General features: G+C 44.6%; 2 protein-coding genes across 4 annotated transcripts in view; one reads left to right on the top strand and one right to left on the bottom strand.

Annotated features, from left to right (window-relative positions):
- The window catches only part of LOC135552561 (signal-induced proliferation-associated 1-like protein 3), a 110,182-nt gene extending 95,051 nt beyond the window's left edge, over nucleotides 1–15,131 (bottom strand). For 2 of the 3 annotated variants that reach the window (XM_064984260.1, XM_064984262.1), the window contains exon 1: nucleotides 14,992–15,131. The gene's annotated coding sequence lies outside the window, so the exon portion shown is untranslated. The remainder of the gene's footprint in view (nucleotides 1–14,991) is intronic. The other variant, XM_064984261.1, reaches the window with a different exon arrangement.
- A 7,587-nt stretch (nucleotides 15,132–22,718) lies between these two features.
- LOC135552560 (mitogen-activated protein kinase kinase kinase 10-like) overlaps nucleotides 22,719–27,552 on the top strand; it is a 34,201-nt gene continuing 29,367 nt past the window's right edge. Inside the window, exon 1 of the mRNA XM_064984259.1 lies at nucleotides 22,719–25,852. Within this exon, the coding sequence (XP_064840331.1) occupies nucleotides 24,853–25,852 (1,000 nt within the window). The 5' untranslated portion in view covers nucleotides 22,719–24,852. The remainder of the gene's footprint in view (nucleotides 25,853–27,552) is intronic.

The raw sequence follows: 27,552 nt of genomic DNA, 5'->3' as shown, positions 1-27,552 counted from the left end.
TTCCATCAATGTAATTGTCTGCTTGATTTACAATCCCCCATATATTTGAAATCATTTTCTCTACTACTATTCTGACATTTCACATTCTTAAAATAATGTGGCGATCCTAACTGACCTAAGACAGGGACATTTTTACTGAGATTACATGTCAGGAATTGTGAAAAACTGAGTTTAAATGTATTTGGCAAAGGTGTATGTAAATCTCCGACTTCAACTGTATATTTTGATTTTAATCCCATCCTTCAGCTACTCTCAACCCCTGCCATTTTCTCTGAAGACCATCTATTTTTAAAATGGGCTGTTTCACAAAAGTTCTGAACCTATATACATTTTACAGACAGTATATTTTACATTATGTATAGTTTGTTTGTTTTTAGTCCCTCCCTTCAGCTACACTCAACCCCTCCCATCTAGCTCCATTTTTTATTTATATTTGCCATGTATTTGTCAAAAGTCTTGGAACTTTCCTAATTTCATAGTTTCTACAGATTGTAAATTAAAAGATAATCATTTTTGCTAAAAGTATTATTGAACGATTGACTGACTTTTCAAAAATAAACCAGCAGTGCTATTTGCAGAGTTAGCACCAGGTAAATGTTTCAATTCTTCAGCCATTCCTGGACCTGCGACCAAAAACAAGCTATATATGGACAGTACCAAAACTAACGATCAAATGATTCTGTCTAATCGCGGCAAAATCTGCAGAGCTGGGATGGTTGTATCCCCAATACAGTGGAGCAAAAAAGTATTTAGTCAGCCACCAATTGTGCAAGTTCTCCCACTTAAAAAAACGAGAGGCTTGTAATTTTCATCATAGGTACACTTCAACTGACAGACAAAAATGAGAAGAAAAAAATCCAGAAAAATCACATTGTAGGATTTTTAATGAATTTATTTGCAAATTATGGTGGAAATTAAGTAAATACTTTTTTGCCCCACTGTGTGTGTGTGAGATATATTACACACACCATTCTTTTGGTTGCAAGAATTTTGTATAATAATAATTGAAATGGCTCTGAACGAACTTTATTTAACTCTTTGCAAACTGGAAACCATTTATCCGGAGGCTGCATTCATCGTTGTTGGGGATTTTAACAAGGCTAATCTGAAAACAAGACTCCCTAAATTTTATCAGCATATCGATTGCGCAACCAGGGGCGGAAAAACCTTGGATCACTGTTACTCTAACTTCCGCGACGCATATAAGGCCCTGCCCCGCCCCCCTTTCGGAAAAGCTGACCACGACTCCATTTTGCTGATACCTGCCTACAGACAAAAGCTAAAAAAAGAAGTTCCCACGCTGAGGTCTGTCCAACGCTGGTCCGACCAAGCTGACTCCACACTCCAAGACTGCTTCCATCACGTGGACTGGGACATGTTTCGTATTGCGTCAAATAACAACATTGAAAGCGCGAACCACTGCTTTCAATCAGGGCAAGGTGTCTGGTAACATGACTGAATACAAACAATGCAGCTATTCCCTCCGTAAGGCTATCAAACAAGCTAAGCGTCAGTACAGAGAAAGTAGAATCCCAATTCAACGGCTCAGACACAAGAGGCATGTGGCAGGGTCTACAGTCAATCACGGACTACAGGAAGAAATCCAGCCCAGTCACGGACCAGGATGTCTTGCTCCCAGGCAGACTAAATAACTTTTTTGCCCGCTTTGAGGACAATACAGTGCCACTGACACTGCCTGCAACGGAAAAATGCGGTCTCTCCTTCACTGCAGCCGAGGTGAGTAAAACATTTAAACGTGTTAACCCTCGCAAGGCTGCAGGCCCAGACGGCATCCCCAGCCGCGCCCTCAGAGCATGCGCAGACCAGCTGGCTGGTGTGTTTACGGACATATTCAATCAATCCCTATACCAGTCTGCTGTTCCCACATGCTTCAAGAGGGCCACCATCGTTCCTGTTCCCAAGAAAGCTAAGGTAACTGAGCTAAACGACTACCGCCCCGTAGCACTCACTTCTGTCATCATGAAGTGCTTTGAGAGACTAGTCAAGGATCATATCACCTCCACCCTACCTGACACCCTAGACCCACTCCAATTTGCTTACCGCTCAAATAGGTCCACAGACGATGCAATCTCAACCACACTGCACACTGCCCTAACCCATCTGGACAAGAGGAATACCTATGTGAGAATGCTGTTCATCGACTACAGCTCGGCATTCAACACCATAGTACCCTCCAAGCTCGTCATCAAGCTCGAGACCCTGGGTCTCGACCCCGCCCTGTGCAACTGGGTACTGGACTTCCTGACGGGCCGCCCCCAGGTGGTGAGGGTAGGTAACAACATCTCCTCCCCGCTGATCCTCAACACTGGGGCCCCACAAGGGTGCGTTCTGAGCCCTCTCCTGTACTCCCTGTTCACCCACGACTGCGTGGCCACGCACGCCTCCAACTCAATCATCAAGTTTGCGGACGACACAACAGTGGTAGGCTTGATTACCAACAACGACGAGACGGCCTACAGGGAGGAGGTGAGGGCCCTCGGAGTGTGGTGTCAGGAAAATAACCTCACACTCAACGTCAACAAAACTAAGGAGATGATTGTGGACTTCAGGAAACAGCAGAGGGAACAACCCCCTATCCACATCGATGGAACAGTAGTGGAGAGAGTAGCAAGTTTTAAGTTCCTCGGCATACACATCACAGACAAACTGAATTGGTCCACTCACACAGACAGCATCGTGAAGAAGGCGCAGCAGCGCCTCTTCAACCTCAGGAGGCTGAAGAAATTCGGCTTGTCACCAAAAGCACTCACAAACTTCTACAGATGCACAATCGAGAGCATCCTGGCGGGCTGTATCACCGCCTGGTACGGCAACTGCTCCGCCCTCAACCGTAAGGCTCTCCAGAGGGTAGTGAGGTCTGCACAACGCATCATCAGGGGCAAACTACCTGCCCTCCAGGACACCTACACCACCCGATGTTACAGGAAGGCCATAAAGATCATCAAGGACATCTACCACCCGAGCCACTGCCTGTTCACCCCGCTATCATCCAGAAGGCGAGGTCAGTAAAGGTGCATCAAAGCTGGGACCGAGAGACTGAAAAACAGCTTCTATCTCAAGGCCATCAGACTGTTAAACAGCCACCACTAACATTGAGTGGCTGCTGCCAACACACTGACACTGACTCAACTCCAGCCACTTTAATAATGGGAATTGATGGGAAATGATGTAAATATATCACTAGCCACTTTAAACAATGCCACTTTGTTTACATACTCATCTCATATGTATATACTGTACTCGATACCATCTACTGTATCTTGCCTATGCTGCTCTGTACCATCACTCATTCATATATCCTTATGTACATATTCTTTATCCCCTTACACTGTGAATAAGACAGTAGATTAGGAATTGTTAGTTAGATTACTTGTTGGTTATTACTGCATTGTCGGAACTAGAAGCACAAGCATTTCGCTACACTCGCATTAACATCTGCTAACCATGTGTATGTGACAAATAAAATTAGATTTTGATTTGATTTGAAATGGAAAAATTTGAAGTTTTAAATCCGGCGTCGTTTACATATCAGTTCATAAACCATGGAATCAGTACATCAAAAAGCTCTTCCCAACTATTTTGCAATCTACACGGCACAGCTGTCAATTTTCTGGTCCTTAAATGAAACTGGTATACTTTATTTATCACACATTTCTTTAACCATAGTACCTGTGTTGACTGCATCAAACAGAGAATCTAGTTAGCTAGCTAGGCTAATTAAGGCTGCTTTCTCCCTGTCTGGCAGTTCAATAAAAACACCTCCATCCAGATTATAAAGTAGCAGCCTACCTGTTGGCTCTGTCGTTGCAGCATATCCTTCTCATTTAACCATCTTCCATTGATTAGATCATCTCCTCATTTGCTTTGCCACACACGCAGGCTCTGTGACTGTAGTGCCGCTTTGATGTCTTATGATTGGCCGACAACAACAACAAGCTCCACGCGCCACTCTGCATAGGCTATTCTCGTCGAGCAGTGGCGACATAGTTAATGTTTTATCGACAACTCAATCGCCGTTGTAATCTACTGTGAAGTCACAATTATCCAAAACTGGACATTTAAAAGATGATGGGGGATCTTCAAACCAGAATTGATCAACCCCACCACTCACCATCGTAAAATCGAACAGAACTAGTTCCCGGGTGTGTCTCACCAAATGATAGTTTGAAATGTGCCAGTTAAGATTAGAATTTTGATTACAACGTGCGTATGTAGCTGTTTTAACGGAATAGCCTACAATGTTTTTTCAGATGAGATTTAGGCAATGGCATACAACACAGCGTAGGCATAGCCTACAGCCCTTGTGTTGTTGTTATATATATATATATATATATATAGAAAAATATATATTTTATGTATTCATTCGGGTTCACAGTGTAGACCGAACCGAGATCCCTGTGCCAAACAATTTGGTCGGAATACGTGTACTATTAAACCCCTACAGTAGGAGGCAGTTTGGTCTCTAGGCTGGCTATAGACAACCTTTTCACCTCCTTTCACCCCCCCCCCCATCTCTCTCTCAGTCTGGGGCTATCAGTCAATCCATCTCTCACTCGATAACAAGGCCTACTGTTCTAGAGAGAAAACACAACTTCCCTCTCTCGCCATCACTCCCAGGCCCACTCCTGTGGGCCAGGAACAAAGTTGTCAACAGCGCACACTTATTTCTCACACACACACACACACACACACACACCTAGACATTTGTTATCATTAGTGTAGCACCATTGGCCCAGGGAGACATGCAAAACACACATCATTAGGAGAACAGCCCTACCCACCAAAATAACAACTTATAGCCTACGTCTCTCTCAGAAACCCCCTTCTGTCTCCTGAACACACAATGGTCTTATATCCATAGCTATTGCAGCACTCCATCCCACAAAATCTGATTTAGAAATAGGGAAGAAAAATGCAAATAGTGATACAGTACTGTAGAATCAGGCCAAACGCATTCATGGAATGGGCAAGTACTACACTCAATTAGCATTGAAACAATGACTACAGTTGGGACAGGATCTGAACTATGGGGAGGTGGACTGGACTGCACAAACGCATACAGGGTGGGAGGGAACTTCGCATGTCTCTAGACACATTCCAGAGCAAAAGAAAGAGGGAAAATAAAGAAAAGCAGAGAGACAGACAGACATGGGTTTGACTGGCAAGCTCCCAAATGGAAACATCCTGAGAGACAGAGGAAGTGGAATCATGCAAATGACCACAGGTTTCCTGTTGCTGTTGGGTTGTACACATTGATCCATTCCAAAAACAGAGCTTGAACCATAACAGGAATAGTTGAGGTTGTCTTTCATTATATCCTGACCAGGTGGATTCTAGTCATGCCTGCTGTCTGACTCATAGAGACAGTCAGCACCCTGATCACACTCACTACTTCCGGTCCTAAATCCGGACCTCCACTCACGCAACGGGAAGGGCCAGGGTGAGGGTAAGCAAGAGCCCAACAACTCATCTCCCAATGAAACACAGATGTAACCAGGCAAAGATCCTCCCTATTCAGTAAGCAAATCAGCATGCAAGCACAGACACACACACGTGTCACTTCAACACTCCAGAACACAATCCCCATACATTGGCAGTCACTCAATCAAGTAACCCGGTCGAATCAGTCACTCAATCAAGTAACCCGGTCGAAGCAGCTTCGCACTTCAAAGCTCTACCAATAAATGACCACATGATGATCCTGACCAAGTGTTGACTGTACAAGTCTAATTTCGACCCCTCCTCACCCCAATAAAATAGAGAGAGAATCAGCTGTTTCCTTTTGACTTCATCTAGGATTTCCTCCTCTCTCCAACATTTCTCTATCTGCATGACAGGGCCCTTTGTGTAAGTCCCCTTACATCTTAACTCACACACACACTGCCTGTCTGATAAAGGCTCCACATGTGAAAACACGGTTTGAGAAAACCATGAAACCAGTGAAATAACAGGCTTGCGAAGCTCTTCTCCTTGGAAACAGCAGAGGAACCCATTCAAAAAGGGTGGCAGGGTAGCCTAGTGGTTAGAGCATTGGACTAGTAACCGAAAGGTTGTAAGATCAAATCCCTGAGCTGACAAGGTGAAAATCTGTCGTTCCCTGGTAGGCCGTTATTGAAAATAAGAATTTGTTCTTAACTGACTTCCCTAGTTAAATAAAGTTTTTTTTTAAAGGCAAATACTGAAGAAAATAAGTGAAGAATAACAAAGGAAGGTGCCTCAGCTGCACAACATATCCTAAGGGATTGGGGAAATGTGTTCCCTGGAGATCTGATTTGTACACCTCCCTCTTCTATTAATTTAGCATAGCATCAGTTTGGAAATATAATTACCTAATTAGAACCAAGGAGGATATAAAGGGGGCAGAAATCAGCTCATGTTAAAATCAGCACACCAGTAAGGGCTTAGGACATTTTAGCTTGACAGTTGTTCCAGGCTTAGGCTATATAGCTGACAGTCACTCCTACATGTTCAGCCTTGACTACAGCGTAAGAACACCGAGAACCTCAAGAGGCAGACATATCCTTTCATATGGCTCTCGGTGCGTGAAGATGTTTCCCCCAGTCTTATTGTATATAACCACTTTAATGCAGAATATCTTGCTGCATTTTGTAAATGCAGATCTAAAACCTCTTATTTTTGTAAGCTGATCGAATGCCCTGACTGATGTGTAGCTACTTTTCTCTGGTACTTCTGTTTAGCCTATTTATCTCTATAAAATGCAAGATTAATAGGAAATGTCACAATTTTTCTAGTTCATATTCATACTCGTGACGACCATTAATCTGAAGACTTATCTAATAACCTAAATATGTTTGTTAACCGATTAAATTAATCGCGTAACAATTAACTCATTAGGATCTGAGGCACCACGAGAGAGGTTCTTTAAAAAGAGTTACCATCTCCCGAATTAAACTCAACTTATTAATCATAACATCGTATCATCATTCTGAACAGTCAACTTGCTTGCACCTGCAAAAACCTGAGCCTTACTTATGATTCAGTACTACACCAATTGGTTAAATGATTTATTTACTAGCTAATTAAAATGTTAACACAGGACAAACGTACACACCTAATATGTTAAAAACAAGTCCCTAGCGGACTGACAACAATACGGCTGCTTGTTATAAAAGACATGGAGAGGGCGAGAGAGAGAGGGACAGACACTTTACGTTGGTACACTTAGAAACTACTCACTTATCGTACTCCTATACTTTGCACACGAACCTCCGCCCACTTGGAATAAGAAATCATGAATGTATTTGCGTGCAATTCCTTGGTTTGCCGTGTATCCCTCTCGGAACCGAGCTGCCTTGGAAAAGGGGTTGGGCCTTTTCGCGGTAGGCTTGTAAGGCACTGATTGTTCAAAAATGGTTCCAACAAATCTTCTACTGCTGCTACTCTTCTTTGCAGTTGTCTGGTATCCGATGACTTGTCGTGTAGTCCTGAACAGAACTACAGAGTTGATTTTCCTTCCATTTGCTCTGGAATATGCCTTTTTGAAGATAGGCTAGCCAGCCGTGTCGATGATTCCCAGTGGGGCGATGAGAGTAGTGTACCACGGTGATTTGAGAAGCGTAGTAGACGGGTTCCACTTCAATTCACTTTCTAGATACTTTACTTCGGACAGCTAATCAGCCGTACCAGTAATTATCCGGGAAGTGAGTTTATCGTCCCTACCTTATGTTGAGATTCAGAGCTCAGGCCACTTTAAACGCAAGATCCAGCTCAACATCTCTCTGGTCTGATATATTAATTCTTAACCAACAATTTTATACAGATTGTTCAAAAGGGCGGTTCTGTAAGGCTGACACGCTCTCTGACCTCAATTGTCACTGTGAAAAATTTCTAAAACAATGATTTCTTATGGCTCCTAAAATCATATCCATCTCTTAACAAAAACACTGATAGTTTTTCATATTCCATGCATCAGATGGAAACTTTGTACATGTAGTGGTTATACTTTCCAGGTTCCAGTATTTCTTTTCACATTTTTAATGATATCACAAAATAAACAATTTACTTTCAATCGCCTCAGAATGTGGGGAATGGTCCAGGTTAGAAATATTGTTCCAGTATTCACTTTAGAACGTGTTAGAGTTTAGGCAAGAAAAGTATCTTGAACATGTGTACAAATTTTTGACTGGTGCTGTGTGTGTACACACACACACACACACACACACACACACACACACACACACACACACACACACGTTCAAAAGTTTGGTGTCACTTAGAAATGTCCTTGTTTTTGAAAGAAAAGCACATTTTTGTCCATTAAAATAACATAAAATTTAACTGAAATACAGTGTAGACATTATTAATGTTGTAAATGACTATTGTAGCTGGAAACGGCTGATTATTTATGGAATGTCTACATAGGCGTACAGAGGCCCATAATCAGCAACCATCACTCATGTGTTCTAATTGTACATTGTGTTAGCTAATCCAAGTTGATCATTTTAAAAAGGCGAATTGATCAAAACACTTTTGCAATTATGTTAGCCCAGATGAAAACTGTTCTTCTGATTAAAGAAGCAATAAAACTGTCCTTTAGACTAGTTGAGTATCTGGAGCATCAGCATTTGAGGGTTTGATTACAAACTCAAAATGGCCAGAAACAAAAATAAAATGTTCTTTCTTCTGAAACTCGTCAGTCTATTCTTGTTCTGAGAAATTAAGGCTATTCCATGCGAGAAATTGCCAAGAAACGAAAAATCTCATACAACTCTGTGTAATACTCCCTTCACAGAACAGCGCAAACTGGCCCTAACCAGAATAGAAAGAGGAGTGGGAGCAAGAGGACAAGTACATTCGTGTCTAGTTTGAGAAACAGACGTGCAGTGTAGTGAAAATGGCGCATTTCTATATGTTTTTTCTACTACAAAACATAGAAAGATAAGTGTTTCCAATAATGTCATCAACTAATTAGGCAGTTAGTAGGTAATGCCTACTCACAATTGGTCAAAATGGAAACATCCTCTATCTTTTTACTACAAAACATAGAAACGCACCCTTTTCACATATGTTGATGTTGGAGTGATGCTGGAGATGAAGAAGAAAATTTCCCCTTTAACATCAAGAAAAACATTAGGAAATGTTGCTGGCTACTCTATGATAAACAGAAATATGATGGCCATGAATAGTTTGACAAAAATACCTTACTTTTTCATTGTAAGCTAATTTACTTGTGTGGCTGCTAGCCAAACAGTGTTACACTTCTGTTGACATCTGATGAATGAACGTGTTGTACTAATATATTTTCTGTGAAGGGAAAAATGTAGTTGCACGCCCCTGATCACTCTAAGAAAAAAAACACACTTGCCTTTCAATATAAAACGCTGGCAAAATGTTTTAAAAACGCAGATTTTTTTGATGCTCTCCATTTTGAAAATGCAGATTTCTGATCTCTAACATGACACGTGTACATAATGCTTTCCATTGCCTTGGCATTTCAGTGCTCTGCCATCTGTAAAATATTAAATGGACAGACATATGAAACAGTCCTGTTTAAATCAAACTGTGTACAAGTCCTTTGTAGCAGTGTCTAAATGCTTTGTGCAGGGATTTTTCTGCTATTGAAATCCTTGGGCGGGCCAAACAGTGTTTTTTTAAATACATTTACGGGATAGAAATTATTTCAGTGTAAAATTAAATAAAGTATGTACAAAATATCATTAACCTATATAATTTAAAAATATATATAATATCTTTGAGACCTAACAATCACCAAAATAAGAGCTAGACAGTCAGGGATAATTGAAAATAAAATGTAAAAAACGACGAATTTAGCCATATAGATGTTGTTATTATATCTGTGCAAAACACAGCATTTGCCATTGAAAATGCATAGATGGCAGGAAATAGCCTAAACTTTAAGACTGCAAAATGTTCTCTCCACTCCATGGCAGTATATGTAGAATTAAGGGAAATGGGCTTTAATCTGCAACATTTTCTCTAAACTGTATGACAATGTGTGTAGTATTGCAGGAAATTAGCTTTAACACTTCAAACATTTCTATCAGCTCCATTAAAAGGGGTGTAGAACCTATTTCTCAATGCCAGAAACGCATACAAATAGTAACTTGGAGCACCCAAAGAAAACAAATTCCCAAATTACAAACTTTTAAATCAATTGCTATAATTGTATAATGTTGTTCTAAAAGTTGGGTTTGAGGTTTTTCCAAATCAGCTCCGACTTTGGAAACAACCCCACAACGCCGTGAATGACAAACTTTGTAAAAGGTGGACTGAATGTGATTACTTCCATTGTTGATAGCCATGGGAGTGAAAGCTGTCCCTACCATCAATGTGGCTTCTAAAGCATCTCAAACGGCCAGCAACACCAGCAGAGTGAGCAGTCAGTGAGCCAGGTAAGTGAAAGAGCCCGCTTGCTACCTCTATGCTAACCTTAGCTAGCAACACAGGTACCACATTTAGCTGACATCTTCAATCTAAATAACACCCATAAAACTAACCAAATGCAAACATGTCTGCCAGCAGTTGGTAGCTAATTGCTGGTGCTGTCATACCTAGGATAGGATGGAATACCTAGGATAGGATAAAGCAATCCTTCTCAACCCCCCTAAATGATTTAGATGCACTATTGTAAAGTGGCTGTTCCACTGATGTCAGAAGGTGAATTCACCAATTTGTAAGTCGCTCTGGATAAGAGCGTCTGCTAAATGACTTAAATGTAAATGTCATACTATAGAGAGAGTATAAACCTATGGGAAAGAGTCATTTTGGCCGTGACGGAGATCACCTTTACTGTATATAGCCTTATGGCTAGGGACGAAAGTGTGTGTGGATGGCTAGTCGGATGAATTGAGACGACACATCCAGAAGAATTTTATTCTGATATCTGCTATGGCATCTCAAAGACATTCCATACACTGGACTGATGGCAGATTTTAGGAAAGGAATATGGAATGTGGGGGCTGCGCGGTGGTAATTCGGACATTCTGTGGCTCCGGGGGAGTTTTCTATAAGGCCTGCCAAGTGTGAGCTAAATTGAAATGCGAAGCGTCGGCCAGTATACATAAATATCTGTCAGGGTCAATTATCTGCTACCTGGACTTTAAGAAATTGGTAGAATTGCAGAAAAAATATATATAAAGAAAACTTTACACCACCAAGATCGAGGCCTCTAAAATGTTCTCAAAATTCAGCCACCCCGACCGCACCCATTGCCACATCCCCTGCAACGCCCACCAGCTAAGCCCCTTTTTTATGCAGGAAAACTCCTGTTGTATTAAGACTAACAGCAACCTTACTAAGTCCTATAACCCTGTTTAAAAGCTTTGCGGACAGTGGGGCATTTCTCCCTCTCTCAGTGCAGGGAGGACTCTGGTCTGTGGCGAGAAAGGCCAGAACCAACCGGCTATATTTACCCCAGCCAAACAGGCCTGGGGAAGCCTGCAGGGGAAGAATCACTGGGTCTGGGACGTGCTCGCTCTTCCTCCAGATCACTCTTCATCCTCCCGGCTGAAAAGCTAAACTGATAGCTTTATAAACACCTAGGGGGTTCATGCCTGAGGGAGTGAGGAGAGGGGGATGATGTTTTATGACAGTGCAGGAGCCATAAAGTAGATCCTACTTTTAACGAACATCCTGCTCCTTTTTCTATAACTCAAACTGTTGAAACTGCCATGCACGCTGAGTCACAGACAGGCTTCAAGGGAGGCCAATACTTCAAAAGAGATTCTGTGAGCAACACTGGTGCAGGTGGACTAATGCCATTTAATCCAACACCTGCAGTGTTCAATTACATGTGCATGCCATGTATTTATATTGTAAGAGTACAACATCAATAGCAGAGATATATATTTTTTTACATGTACTCAGGATGAGAGGCTTGCAATGCATAAATGTATGATGCGCTCTCCAGCATGACAAGGACCAGACGGTATCCAGCACCTGAGGCTGCATCCTCCTCTCTGAACTGCGATGCTACACTAATGAGCATGATGGATCAGTCTGTCTGCCGCATCTTATGAGGAGCTGTGCATTATACTGTTTATTTCTATTAACCTTTATTTAACCAGGAAGTCCCCCGGAGTCAGGGAGAAACCTGGCAAGAAAATTACAAACAGAGGGAGGACTGCCAGTGTGGTGGTTAGGACTCAAACTGTGCTGTTGGAAGAGCTGAAACTTAAAAATAAATAAGTAATCTATAGGATTTGTATAGTCCAGGTTTTTATTTTTAAGACACCCGATACTCAGTCCATGTTTGAGTCATTTTATGAAAATGTTTTCATTAACTTAACAGCTGAGTAAGAATGTACCCTTGAGAACCAGTTCCTTTGAATCATAGGTCTTTATCTTCAAAAACCACAGTTTGATGAGTCATCGATGAGAGGCGTGAATCACAAAGCTCACAAGGAGAATGCAACTCAGGTGGCCCAGATACAATTCCCTTTGTATTGTAAAGTATTGTACTTTGTTTATAATGTAGGCCTACTCATAGAAACAGCTTGAAACTATGGCATATTCCTCAAGGTTATTTAGAACTGTTCCCTATGGAACTACAACGAGAAGCACTACTACGGTGTCCCAAGCATAACCAGAGGATTAACATGACATTTTGTTCAACCAAAACATGCTGCTTTTACATTATGAAATAGGCAAGCTTTTTATCTACAAAGGGGCTTTCAGTCACTAATTATTTTAATGATGCACAGCATAGAAATGTTAACTTTGAAAGGCAATAAAGGCAGCATTGTATATTTTTATTTAACTAGGCAAGTAGGTTAAGAACAAATTCTTCTTTACAATAACAGCCTACCCCGACGACGCTGGGCCAATTGTGTGCCGCCCTATGGGACTCCCAAGCACAGCCGGGTGATCTGGATTCGAACCAGGGACTGCAGTAACGCCTTTAGCACTGAGATGCAGTGCCTTAGACCGCTGCACCACCCAGGAGCCCCAAGTGAAGCCTTTATGAAACTGGCTAAAGCTAAATAAAAACTTACAAAATTAAGCAACAATAAGTAGTCATGTAAATAAATATCCAAAAACATGTAAATGACAAAGTCACATTTTAGGGAGTAAAATCCTTGGTGCATTTGACTGCGGTGCATAACTTCACTTGTTGGCCCAAACAGCAGCCTATGACCTAAGCATGTCACCAAACGGTGAAACAGGTCACCAAATGGTGAAACCACTGATGACCTGAGAAATAGCCGTATCAACCAGGTAATAAATAGCCTGCCCTACTGTTTCAAGACTTTGCTTCTCGGTTTACCAAACATAACGCGTCTTAGTTCTGGTTTTGATTCGAGAACATTTGTCAAATATTTTGATCAAACATGAGACAAGTGACAAAAATTCCCTAACGGAAATGATCCAAAACTAAGTGTTTCAAATAAACACTTCTATCTTTCAGTGACGGATGAACGAGGGGGATCTGAAGTTGTAATCTGAGACACCTGGTCGTGATTATTCAACATTAACTGTGGTATCCAGAACTTCACATGTATGCACAGTCTAATGTCATTTCCTTCAAAGTAAACGAAGAAGCCCCTATTTTTATCCCCGAGGAAACTACAGACGTGATGAGTGTAACGTCAGTGAGCTGATCTGAAACACCCTCTTTCTCAGAGGCAGGGAAGTTAGTGGTCTAGACCTTTTCCTCGCCAGTTCTGGCCTTATCGTCATTCTATTAGTTACAGGGAGTAAGCAACAAAAATAAATAGTTATGTGCCGTCATATCTATGCTGCCCCCTGGATGAAAGGTCTATTCTAATATTTGACGTGTTATTTCCTGCGGCATCCAGCTACATTTGGACTATTATATGATGACACAGACTCTTAACCCCCCTTTCCCACGGCAACGCATGCACACCCACCCAACCAGATCACTTTGAACAAGGCAGGTGACTTTGAATCAAGAGGATATTTTAACATCACACACACACAAGCTCCATTCCATGGATATTGGTAACTTACAAATGCCTAGCAGATAAGACGGTGTCATGTGGCTGACAACTGACCTTAACATGTCACAATGACAGCTGATCAACATTGACACTAATGTGTACAAACAGGGTCTGCATGGTCTGCTTAGCTAGCATTCTGTTAAATAAGAAAAAAAAGTGTCATACACTTCTTCACAGTTTACATTTTTATAATTGAATATAAGATGATTGATTGAATTCTGTAAGACCACTTATGAGGGCTTTAGTTAGTACAATTATCTAGCTAGCTAGCCAGTCACCCAATACTAGGATCACCCATTTTCAGTTACCTAGTAAGTTAACTAGCTTGTTTGTAACATTTTACCCATGAATCACTCAACACCAAAACATGGTGGTACGCTGCCCAACACAAATCCCCTAAAGAAAACGCAGTGTGTTTACATAAAACCTTTTATGAGCAATTCAGTCAAAACTAAAACTCACATTAGCAACTTCCTACTGCAGCACTTTTCAAAATGCAAAGCTCGTTCAAGCTAGCTGACTTGGTTACATTCCCAACTGCTGCTGTGTTTCACTTAACAAGACAATGGTGCCATTGTCTGGAACTTGTAGTTTTACCATTGTCGCGTGGCCTTTACAGGTGTGATTAACTCAGGTAGAAAAAAACTACAAACCCGGAGTATTCTAAATACTACGCGCACGCGTACTGAAACACGGCGGACCAGGAAGGATCGGGCATATTTTAGTTCATAAAACATTATTTCGGAGACTAATTGATATACTATGTTTTTAAGTAGTTAACTGTATAATATACGTCTAGGTGAGACGTATATCCACTACATGTTTAGATCGGTGCAACAACGATTAAAAACAACCTAGTAGTATGCAAGCGGTTGACTGCAAAGCAGGCTTGTGAAGTTAGCTCGCGATGGCCGGTTGCAAGTAACGTTACTGAGTAATGCTAGCTCGTTGACTCGCCACTTTAATGTTGTTGAGCAACCTAACTATTACTAAAACTACTTTGGAAATACTACTTGGGAGTGTTTCTTACCTATCGACGAACTTATATCCCTTTAGAAATCCCCATCTCCTAGGAGAAACATTCACTGACCAGTAGTCGACAGCTTGTTTCTGTCCCCGCTCACGACGTTGCCAGGAATGCTCTCCCGGAGTCGGATCACACAAGCCAGCCGAAACCACCGTGCTGCGCTAGCACTCAATCTCACACCGCACTGCGCCTGTGCGAGCATGCTTGTTGTAGTACGGATAGTAAATTTATGAGGGCAGTTATTCTACACCCATACATTCATTGCATTGAACACAGATAGACGTGTTAGTATGGCCATTGCAAAAAAAAATCTGTTGCAATAATGTCTCGGAAAAAACAACAGCATTATTCCGAAATACACAGTTACATGTTTGGAATATAAAAGTTGCTCACTACATAGTGCCTGTAAATGATTTTTGCACCACGTTAATTGTCTATTTTCGGTTGTGGTCATAGAGTTGGAGCTAAGTTATTAGTAAATAGCGCAACCTTGTGGTCGTGAATTGTAATCAAAGCATTTTTACACGTCAATACAAAAATGTGCATACAGTGTTTGATCATTTTCTTTCGGAGGTTAATTAATGAAAACATAAATCCCATCTGCGCCTTACAATGCTGCCTGCCACTATGACGCAAAGGCCTCGTTTTACTACTAAACTGCATGACATTATTGCTACGTCATCAAAGTCGTGACGGAATAAATATATATAAGGCCAGTTTTTCAAGGAAAGAAAATAATGTAGTCAAAGTGAATAAGGGATAAAGTGCAACATGACGTCAATGAGAAGGATTGTTCCGGAATGGAAATATTTTCTTCCGCAGCTGAAACAAACTATAAAGGTATGGTATAACTTTATGGTCCCGAGTGGCACCGCGGTCTAAGGCACAGCATCTCAGTGCTTGAGGCGTCACTACAGATACACTGGTTCAGTTCTAGGCTGTGTCACAACCGGCCGTGATTGGGAGTCCCATAGTCCCAGCGTCGTCCTGGTTTGGCCGGTGTACGGTGGTCATTGTAAATGAGACTGTGTTCTTAACTGACTTGGCTAGTTAAGTAAAATGCCTTGACATTTTGTCGTTTATCATACCTGAATAGTTCTGACGTCATAGGAATGATTTTACTATTCCATAGGAAACGAATTCGAACTCCCATTCTTCTTCATCATCTTAATTCAAATCTAATTTATGATCATGATCTCATTATTATCATCTTAATCATCGTCATTACAATAATTGGACTATTTCCCATTCATATTGATAGGAAGTGAGTGATCCTGATGAAGATGAGGTGGAGGAAGAGACAGCCCTGTGTCTGGATGCCACTCCCGCAATGCAGTTCCAATACTCGTGTGCACAGAACTACTTACAGTGCCTCACCACCAACTCAAGCCTCAGTGGCACTGTGGTGGTGGGCTTCCAATGGGGACACACCATGACCTCACATCGGGTGAAAATGGGGCATTAATTGGGGATTTACAGATGCGAATTAAAATATAATACTGTGTATAATAAAAAGTAATGCTATGCAATAACATGTTATTCATCCTGTTAGGGCAGGCCAATTCGTTCCAGGGTGGTATGCCATTGCATGATGCCCAAATAGAATGAGCAAAAACCTCAAAACTGCAAATCCATGAACCCTTACCTCCCTCTGTCAGATGGAGGTGTGGACAGAGAACCTGCGAGGGGATCTAAAGCACAACCTGAGCCTGCCCCTGGACAGGGGCTACCGGGTGGAGCACCTGGTCTCTGTGCCCAGCCAGCGGGTCTTCGTTGGGGCCTGCGATGACCTCTCTCTGCGCGTGTTCTCTGACCCAACGCAGGGCATGGCGGTGCTGTACCGGACCAATTGCCTGGGCTCTGTGCTCTGTATGCACTACTGCAAGGAGACAGAGGAGCTGCTGACTGGCAGCATGGGCATCATCACCTTCTGGGGCTTCTGGACTAATCTGCAGGTGGGTGGGATGTTCAAACATCCTTGATAGGAAGCACTACAGCCTTCTTGTTTTTTAAGATGAAAAGCATTTTCTCTTCCAACTTCTCTGACGCATCCTTTTGTTTACTCAATTCCTGCACCTTGGTTGGACTGATAAGTAGCTTTGTTTTCCCTGACATCTGACCTCTGCACAGACCCACCTGGGGATAATCAAGGTGCTGGACTGGCACTGCACTTCCTTGAGGAGGGACACTACCATTAGTGGCCTGGTGACAGAGAGACAAGCGTCCATGCTTTACGCGCTCTGCAACCGCGGCATCAAGTGCTTTGACTTTGTGGAGAAGAAAGAGTACAGGGCTCTCAGGGGACACGGTCAGGGTACTCTGCGCTGTGTGTCGCCTGACTGGGTGCAGAGGTACCTCTGTACGGGCGACATGATTGGATTTGTACAGGTATGAAGGGAAGAGAATAAAGAGGAGCTCAAAATAAAAATGTAAACAATGTCATACGCAGAAAGGATTCCGTACTGTATGTTCCTAAAGAGTAAACGTTCTGAAATACACTGAGATGCTTGGATTGTGTGTCATTAATCTCCTAACCATTCAGGTGTGGAGCTGGGATACTAGGAGCCTGCTGCAGGAGTTCAGGGCCCACGCCCGCTCCGTGTCCACGGTTCTCATGAGGCCCAGCACCCACACGCTGCTCACCTCCTCCACGGATGGCTGGGTGAAGGAGTGGAGCTGTAGTGGGGACCTCCTCCTCAAGCTCTTCCTGGATGACCCTGGGGGGGTACGCAACCTGTGGCCGCTGGGCGAGCACCGTATCCTTTGCCACTCCCCTTCGTCATTCTCCATCTGGAGGCTCCAGAACCTGTACAGGCTGTTTAATGACCCAGGCTGTGGGATGCAGCTCCTGAGGCGGGTCGAGAGCAGTCGGGGACAGGCACAGCTCCTGGCTGTGTCGCAGGATAGTATCGCCAGACTGATCTCTCCCGTAAGCGGGGAGTTGCTACTTCTCTCCTGGCCCTTCCTCCTCCTGGACCAGGCCCTGGGATTTGCCTACAACCCTAGTCGGAAGGAGTTGTTTGTGGCCAGTGGTAGTCCAGAGGTCCTGGTGCTAGACATGGCTTTGTGCCCTTGCACAGCTAAGCGGATCATCCGGACCTCCAGGGACCAGGATCTGGATGACAGCGTGATGTGCCTGGAGGCGGTGATGGTGGGTGGGGCGGAGTGTGCCGGGGTCAGCCCCCTACCCTGCCTGGTGTTCAGTGGCCACCGCAACGGGAAGCTCCAACTGCTCTCCCCCCACCGACTGGGATGCCCCGCCAGGAAGGCCCATGATGGTGCTATCTTACAGATGAGCAGCCTGGCCGGGCCCAGGCCCCAGCTCTGCTGCTACGGCTCAGACAAGCAGTTCAGCATATGGGAGATAGAGATGGGGGAAGTCCATGTGGAGGTCGCACCTCTGGCCAGGGTGAGTTGCTCCTCTGACCTGGTTCTCTCGCGACTCCTCTCTGGTCAGGTATTTGCTGTTTCCCCCAACTATAGTCTTCTCTTCTTCTCCTTGCCTAGTGGAGGGTGTTTGTGGATGGAGAGGAACCCCCCAACCTCCATCTCTTGCCTGGATTACTGCGCTGCTCTGGGGTTGGTGGTGGTGTCGGGACCTGAGGGCACTTTGGAAGTGTGGGAGACTCGGGGTGTGCAGTTAGCCGAGATACGCCTAGGTATGCCGGTTAGTCAGTTGTGCTTCGCTAACACCCGTGGGGACCTTCTGGCCTGCTTTGGAGGCACCATCTGCATCATCTCCGGCCTGCGCTACCTGCCTGCCAGGCTGCTGCAGCAGGTACTGGACCTGGCCCCCGCGGATTACATCCTAGAGGATCCCATCCCGTTTCTACCTCGCTCCCAGAGCTGCTATGATATTTATTTGGTGCCACGGATGTTCCTGAAGCCTGGGCAGGCCACGCCAGAGTTGAATGAGACCCCAGCGGTACTTGATGTTGTGAGGCCAGAAAGCACAGGATGTAAGGATGTACTGGATGTGCTGAACAGGGACAGAAAGAAGAACCCTCTGATGATTCGGGCACCAACTCCACCAATTGTAAAAGGGGATCAGCCAGGTGAGTGGATCAGCCTCACATGTTATGTTAAGAAAAGTGACCACACTTAAAGTATTAGGGTGTAATTACATGTTTTATAAAATAGTCAGGTTTCCGTGTTATAAATTATAGTTAAAGCAATAATTTCCTTTCTCACAGGTTCCTGGTCTTGTGCTCTCCGATTGGTTAAAACTTTGGAGGAAGAATTGAATCTGGAGGACGAGCCAATGGAAGGGTCAGAAGACCGGGACAAGTCTCAAACACCATTCGAGCCTCTCCCCCCAGACACACTTTTTCTGGACTGGCCCGTGGCTCCAGACGGCTTCCTCCCCAACTCAGTGCTGCGTAACTGGAATCTGAAGCAGGAGCCACCCAAGACAATTGTGCCAAAGGAGGCCAAAGCCCTTTGCAGAACATTGTCACAGTCAGAGGATGAACCAGAGCACTCACCAGTAGTCACCGCCATCCTTGCTAAGGCCAAAGAAGCAAGACTCAACAAACCAATCCCCATGCCTAAGCTGTTTGACACCCCAACCGAGTATGAATCCCCACCCGAAGATGATACTGGTGACGGAAATGACCTTCTGAAGCATATCTCCGAGAGCATATGGCTGGTCTCCAGACCTGATGTGAATTTGGTGGAGGTCATGAAATCCCTGATGTTGACCATGGAGGGTATGGACAGTGATGTCTATGGGAACTGCACAGAGGCCCTATTCAGCATGTTCCAGACCTACGACATCCCTCCGGAGATCATTAATAACCTCACCTCCTGCCTCCTAAAACATATCCAGAAGGGGAACCCCCACTGGAAACGCTTGGAGGCCATGAAGAACTTAGATCAGATAGATCACTTCCAGGACAAACACCTGTACTTGCTGGCGGAGGTTCTCCTAGACCCAGCAATGGAATTGCGGGAGATGGCCAAGAACATCCTGAGTCGGGTCTACGGCATTGACAACAAGACCAGCCTGCTGAATAGAATGCAGGCCAATGAAGACGTACCCAAGATGTGAGTAGTGCTCAAATCACTGGAACGGAGGGTGGTTGACATTTCCATTAAAAAAAATCGGTCAGCAATCAACCACTTTTGTTAGCAGGTCATATTTATGCGTTTATTATTTGTTTATTTACTTCCCCTCACCACACCTTCCCACAACCACAGGCTCTATAAACATCTAGAAAGAACACTTTCTGATGATCTGGAACACAAAAAATCCACAGATGCTCCCGCCAAACCCATCAGCGGAAGGCTGTCCAGGCCATATGTCCACAGGGACTCCAGTAACGGTTTGCCTTGTTTCCCAGAGTAGTGTCATTTTGAAATGAAACATTTGGGTTATACCCTCTTTCAATTCATTTCAATACAGGAAATGTATTTGACATCCAATTTGAATTACCCCCCACTTTTCTCCTCTCTCTTCTCAGGGCCCTTCTTGGAGTGCACAGCAGAGGACAACGGCACTCCAAGTTCAGAGCAAGGTACAATTTGTGGATCTATAAGGCCCAATATGACTGTCATGACCAGTGCATTTGTTTGATTGCGTAAATGATTGTCAACATGTTGCTTCCAGTGCACAATGTCAATGTTCATAATTTTACGTGATGGCTTAGTACTTAAAAAAAATATATAGCGATCCCCATAAGCTCTCCTTCCTGGGGTCCAAACACATTAAGGCATTAAGGTACTTACATTACAAACATACAATATTATTTTCAAACTTTTTCGTCAATATGCTCTGCAAGCGAATATATCATGTGTTGACTTTATGTGATCGTTGGATATACTTGATATTGTGAATGCCAATCTGTAAAAACAACCTAGCATTGATGCCAGTCTCTTTTGGCTCTTTATATTACTAGCGAATGAGCAGTCCCTTTCAAAGTAGTGACTGACTGGTTCCCAAGCATCATTGGTCCTTCTCTTCTTGTACCCAGGGTGCTTAGCTACCACTCTCATCGTTCAGTACCCAATCAGGCTTCTGCTCTCCAGGGCAGTACTGCTGGTGCTTATTAAACAGGCAGTGTCTGCCGATGGAACACTTTTGATTTTAATCAGGGGGAGGCAAATGCTGATTTTCTGCCCTAATTAGTAATCGTGGTGTTTCATGGAGAGAAACCCTGGAAGTCTTTCGATGTGATGGTTCATGGGTGATGGTGTGGCAAGACATGATTCATCAAATAATTATTTATTTTTGTATATTTATTTAATATATTATTTTTTAGCTTAATCATTATCAGTCTCTCGCCTATTTCTCCCTTTCCTTTCGCTCTCCTCTCTTTTTTTATATTTCACTGTCTCTCACTCTCTGTAAACAGATCACATGCGGACTCCTGACCTCCCTCTCATTAGGTCCCTTGGGTGTAACCATGAATCTTCTTCCCTGAAAGAGGAGCCGGTACTCAGCCCACCACGGGAGGACTTCATGCGCCCCCACCGCTCACCAAAGAAATTCCGCAAATTCTCTCTGTCCACAGCCAAGTGGGACAGCATTGTGGCGATCCCGGAGGAAGGGCACGTACATGTATATGACCCCACCATCATAGAACTCTACAAGAAATCCAAGCCCCATAAGCAGTTGTGCAGCCAGCTCCCCACCACCAAGGCCCCCAGTGACTCTGGGGTGAGCTCCATGGGGTTGAGCAAGGAGGCTAGTCTGGTGCAACTTCCAGACAGCCCACAACACCTCAGGCTGAAGCCCGTCAAGGGTAAGGGAGACCCCAACTGGAGGGAAAGCCTGTACAAGCTTGTATCCCAATATGGCTTCCGCTCCCCAAGGGCCAGACTGACCACTCTTGGCCCCCTGGATGTCCCAGGGGCTGCACAGCGCAACTCCTGCACCCTGTCCCCTTTTCAGACCAGGAAGGCCAGCCAGGTGTCCCTGGGCCAGAGGGTGGTGCAGAAAATCCAGTTGAGGGAGTCGTCATTTGAGAGGCCTGCCTCCCAGTTCCACCATGGGCTGCCCCTGCCCTGGCAGCTCAACAGCCACACCATGGACCCCTCTGGAGAAAGTATGTATGGGAGGCTGGAGGTGGACTGGGTGAGGGAGCCAATGGAGCCACAGAGAGGGAAGATGCAGAAAGTGAAGCTGCCCCCGATAATGTCTAGGTGTCATCCATCCTAATCACTAGGGGGCAGTGTGGGGCTACAGTTTCATTGAGGCAGTGTTGTATTGTCTCCAGATATCTGCTTGATAAACATCCCCCAAATTGTGATGGAATTGTAATGCATTAAGCTTGTTGTTGTAAGTTTCAATAAAATATATCTGTATACTTTCCTAGAGAGTATGTTGTGTGATAATTGGAGACACACATGCATGCTCTCTCACACAAACACATGTGCACATGACAAACCCAGGCTACACAATTTTATGCACACACCATTAAAAAATATCTAATTCAACTGATCCACAAAGCATCAGCCTAATCACCTAGGCTACTTGACAATGACCAGTATAGGCTGCTTATTGTGCAGCAATGCCTTGACTATAATTAAAGGCTACCCATAAAAATAAAAGTCTAACAGATAGAATATTTTAAAACCCTATTTTGTCATAATCAAATTGAAGCAAAGTTCATTTGTTCATCCAAGCTATGTCCAAACTATGACATATTAAGGGATATGTGGACGTAGGCTACTCAATAAACTACACTTCCCAGAATACAACGGCGTATTCCACCCAGTCCAGCCGGTGTATTTGGACACAAAGTCAGCCTAGATACTGACAGCTGCGTCTAGAAATGGCACGTCTTTTGGAGAAAAAAGCTATTTGATTGTGAAGGACAACTGGCCACCCGACAGACTCAGATGAGTAAGGACTCCAAGACTATTCATTTTGTGGAATTGGATTATGGAATCTGATGGTGGATATTTGGATGCGATCACACGCCCATGCGACAATGTCAATGGATGTTGTGATGCACGGTGTCCAGGCTTTTTTCCCGTAAATATTTGAATATTTAATATTTGGTTTATTTGAACCAGAAGACAAGATGCAATATACACACAAAGACTGGATTCTAATTATATTTGGCACTAAAAGGGAGTATTAGGCTTGTATTAGGCCTGTTACATTATTATTATTATTATTATTATAAATGCCTCGAATATGGTGCATCTGTCTATCATAGCCAAAGAAAACACGTTACCGTAGAGGATTAATCGCCTTATTTGAATCACGTCAACAGATACACAACTATTTGCAATTGGAATTACAGCGTGATGCCTTCACAAAACCCATCATTTATTGTTATGGTAGGCTATTTCGTTCTCTAACCTAGCGTGTGAAGGTGTCGAGAAGCACTGAAACATATTCCGTAGAGCCAGCAGGTGCGGGATCTTTGATCACAAATAACTGAAATGTGCAACATCGTATCCATATAAGTAGACAAGGCTATTGCTTATGGTTTTCAAATGTATCAGATGTTTTGAAGGAGCATCGTCTTGTAGCCTACAAAATAAAGGTTAGATAATAATGGCAAAAACAGACCGTGCTGTACCAATGGTGTCTGTGTCTCTGGACTCTCTGCGCGTTCGTGTCTGCTCAGTGTATTATTGAAACATTACCGTGCGCAGAACTTAGGCCGGACAATGTAACAAGACGAACGATCAATCATTGATGTGCGCTGACTACAAAGATGCTAAATGTACAGGCACTCAATTGTCTTTGCCTGACTGCTGTCCGCCGTAATTCCCCATCTAAAAATGGACGAGTACGCTATTTAAGGACATTAAACTGGCTTATACGTTTATTGGTGTAGGCCTACGTGATCTAGAAGAGGCAGCATCAAAGTAGGGAAATATTTCAATCGATATTTCAACAAAATGCGAGGTCAAGACAAATTGCTGTAATTCATCGCTGTCCAAAAGCCAATGACCATGTAATAACGAGATGTCAGACAAGCGATATTCTTCTGCTCTGTGCTTGTTTGGAAACAACAACGATCCTTGCTCAGAGGATGTTAAACTATATAGATGACACTATTTAGAATCAGAATGTTTTGTTACATGTGGTGCAAATTGATCCACAAATAGCCCATTCAGATGTGCGATCTCCTTCAGTTGTCGTGTAGCTTCCTCGCTGTCGTTGGCCTCTTATAATCTTCAAGGAGAGGAGCTAGCCTCTTTAAATCGCTGAGTCAGGATCTGTCCTCAATGAGGCGACATGAAGTGTAAGCGTTGGCTGTGTCTTGTTACTCATCAGGGCAAAAATGTAAGGAACTAAAAATGGTAAGACGCCATAATAAACGCAACTGTTGTAGCCCTCTCAGACCATCCGGCGCTTGCTGAATCTTGCGAGGAAGACAGTAAATACAATCAGTAGTCTAATATAGAAATATCAATAGATGCTCAGAGATACCCTAGTTGTAAAAGCAGTGTGGGACGTTACAGAGACCCGTGTTCAGATCCCGACCATGCTCTCCCGAGCAGCGCAAAGCTGTACCACCCACAAGGACCTCATCTCACAGTAATGAAGAGGGTCCACTTTGGGGGTTTCCCAGGCCAGCCTTGACTCTCAGGTAGCTTTCTAGACCATACTATTGAAGAATAAACAGTAGCCTCTCTCAGGGATGACCATGGTTCTGCCCTGATTGCTTTTTTCCCCTTTAGAAACACACCCCAGAGAGAACCAATTGTAGAAATACATGTTAAATACACACTGCATTATACATGGTAGTACAGACTGCTACACACACATGATTGGTGACAGGAACTGGAACTACCCCAGTAACCGGGGACAGTGATGGGACAGTGGAGCTTTGGCCTGCCCGTCCACTGATCTGTCTCACCTCTGGTTAAGGAGGCCTGGATTCAGCTGATGGGCCATGCATGGATTTTGTGCGTGAGTTGACAGAGGGCAGGCCCACACCGCTGACCAGCAGCCGAGCAGCCATGGACCCATACGCCAGAGCGAGCAGCACAGCAGCCCCACTGCCCTGCACCAGCTGTGGGGGCTGCTGCGACCCTCCTCCCCCTGGCCTCATGCTCGTTGGTCCCCTTGGCCCCCCTTATGGCCCCCCTCTCTCCTCCATGCCCCCACATATGACCCCTGCTCCCCCGGTGTGTGCTGCTACAGCTGTCCAGGCTGAGAATGGCAGCAGCTGGAACTCCTCCTCGGGTTCTCTAGACTCCCACCCTGGCCACCAGGGCGGCTCTACCACCTTCAACCCCTACTGGATGGCCGTGTTTGACTACGAGGCCACGGCAGACGAGGAGCTGACCCTGCGGCGCGGGGACCTCCTTGAGGTCCTCTCCAAGGACTCCAAAGTGTCCGGGGACGAGGGCTGGTGGACGGGCAAGATCCAGGACAAGGTGGGCATCTTCCCATGCAACTACGTTACTCGGAGGGACGCCGGCAGCTACCCGCAGCTAACCCCAGGAGGGCTGGTGGCGGGTGGGGTGCCTGAGGGGTGCCCCCTTGAGATCGACTTCACGGAGCTGGTGCTGGAGGAGGTGATTGGGGCAGGGGGGTTTGGGAAGGTGTATAGGGGGATGTGGCAAGGGGAGGAGGTGGCAGTTAAAGCTGCCAGGCAGGACCCGGACGAGGACATCAGCGCCACAGCTGAAAGCGTACGACAAGAGGCCAGGCTTTTCTGGATGCTCAGACACCCCAACATCATCAACCTGATAGGGGTGTGCCTGCGAGAGCCCAACCTCTGCCTGGTGATGGAGTACGCCCGCGGGGGGGCCCTGAACAGAGCCCTAGCTGGGAAGAAGGTACCCCCCAGGGTGCTGGTGAACTGGGCCGTGCAGATCGCCACAGGGATGGACTACCTGCACAATCAGACCTTTGTACCGGTTATACACAGAGACCTCAAGTCTAGCAACAGTGAGTATGCCAACACTCGTCTCCCACTCCACTCATACCACAGTGTGTCTGCTGCCATCTCAAAGATTTCATTTCTGACCCATTCGCTCCAAATGAGTCCTTTCCTATTTCATGTCAAATATAAAACATTTGGGGGCAAATTACACTCAGAATGGGAATACGTTCATTCTTTCCTTTGATTTATTTGCATGTTAAATCAGCCATGCATACACATTTGATTGGTCAAAGACACATACATATAGGTCGTAGACGGACTGTATTCAAGCCTGTTTTAGTCCCAGTCTCCAGTTAAGGGAAGTATAGTATACGAAATCCATTTAACGGAGGATGGATGAGCGGACACTTACAGAATGTGCAGTACTGTACGTACTGTGAACCCGTGTGTTGATGGGTTCATTCAAGTGTCGTGTGGATGAAATGAAATAGGAGTTTTCTGGTTGACACACAGGCAGTTGAGTTGAGAATGACAGGGTAAGATCAGCCCTGGAGAGCTGGCTCTCTTTGGCATCTTTCCCTTGTCATTTCTCCCCTCCTCCTCCGATCCTCTCTTCTCATCCTCCTCTTTCTACCACCCCTCCTCAAGGAGAGCAGTTCTGCTCTGCAGCTCGCCAAGCTATTTCTGGTCCTTTGTGCTACTTACTGTTTAAAGACGCAGTTGCAGATGATGGGGGGGGGGGGGTATATACACTGTGTTTTTGTGTGTGTGTGTGTGTGTGTGTGTGTGTGTGTGTGTGTGTGTGTGTGTGTGTGTGTGTGTGTGAGTGTGTCTGTCTGTGTGGGATGTGAGCATGGGGGATGGGGTGTAGAGATATGAGTTGAGGGTACAGGATGCTGAGTACAGGGCTTTTTGAAGGAGAGAGGCAGAGCGATCTGGAGTATCTGTAGCTTAAAGTTACCCTGCTCACAGATCTTACAAAATGTTCCTAATCGCTCTCTGGTTTGTGAAGCTGCGATGTAGCGAGAGCCGCCAGATCAGAAGCCGCCTCGCCCTCAGTAACCGTAACGATAGGGATCAGATTGGACGGTGAAGCCTTGAACAACCGCGCAGAACTTCCTTCACGACACTGGGCTGTGTTGAGTCACCCAGCTGTCAGCCTCTCTGCACAAATGTCAATTCCCTCACTTACAATTCTTCCGTGTGAAAAGATGATTTCAAAGGAGTGTCTCAATCTGTCAAGCCGTCTCCTTCCTCTATGGATGACGCGTCCCACTGAAAACAATTGAAAAGGTTCCCATTGAAAACGTTCCCATTGAAAACGTTCCCATTGAAAACAAACAAAGTATTCAAGTATGTGATCAGCCGATGACTTAAAGAGGGATGTTTATATTGAAGCCCGGAGGGTGGGAGAGAGAGATGAAGGGAGAGGAGGAAGCAAAGGAAGAGAGAGAAGGAAGCAAAAGAGATGGGGAGAGAGGAAAGGTCACAAAGACGAGGGAGGAAAGAGAGGGACAGAGAGGGAGAAGAAAGATAGAGAGATAGAAGGTGAGAGAGATTGGGGAGGTAGAAGGAGAGGGATAGAGAGCGAGGGGGATAAACAGAGGTTCGTCTTAGTTTAGGGTTACACCTCAGCTCATTGTCCAAGTGTACAGGTCTCAGATATCCTCTTGAAACCGCCGCCCGTTTGGCATCACTGCCGTTTACGGAGAAGCTTTAGGCAACCACAGCTTCTCCTCTGCTTCTTCTCCACCACCCTCGCTGG

Source organism: Oncorhynchus masou, chromosome 13, assembly GCF_036934945.1.
Source record: "Oncorhynchus masou masou isolate Uvic2021 chromosome 13, UVic_Omas_1.1, whole genome shotgun sequence".
In the NCBI taxonomy this organism is placed as follows: Eukaryota; Metazoa; Chordata; class Actinopteri; order Salmoniformes; family Salmonidae; genus Oncorhynchus; species Oncorhynchus masou.
The sequence above is the reverse complement of the archived record's forward strand: the minus strand, read 5'-3'. Positions and strand labels throughout refer to the sequence as shown.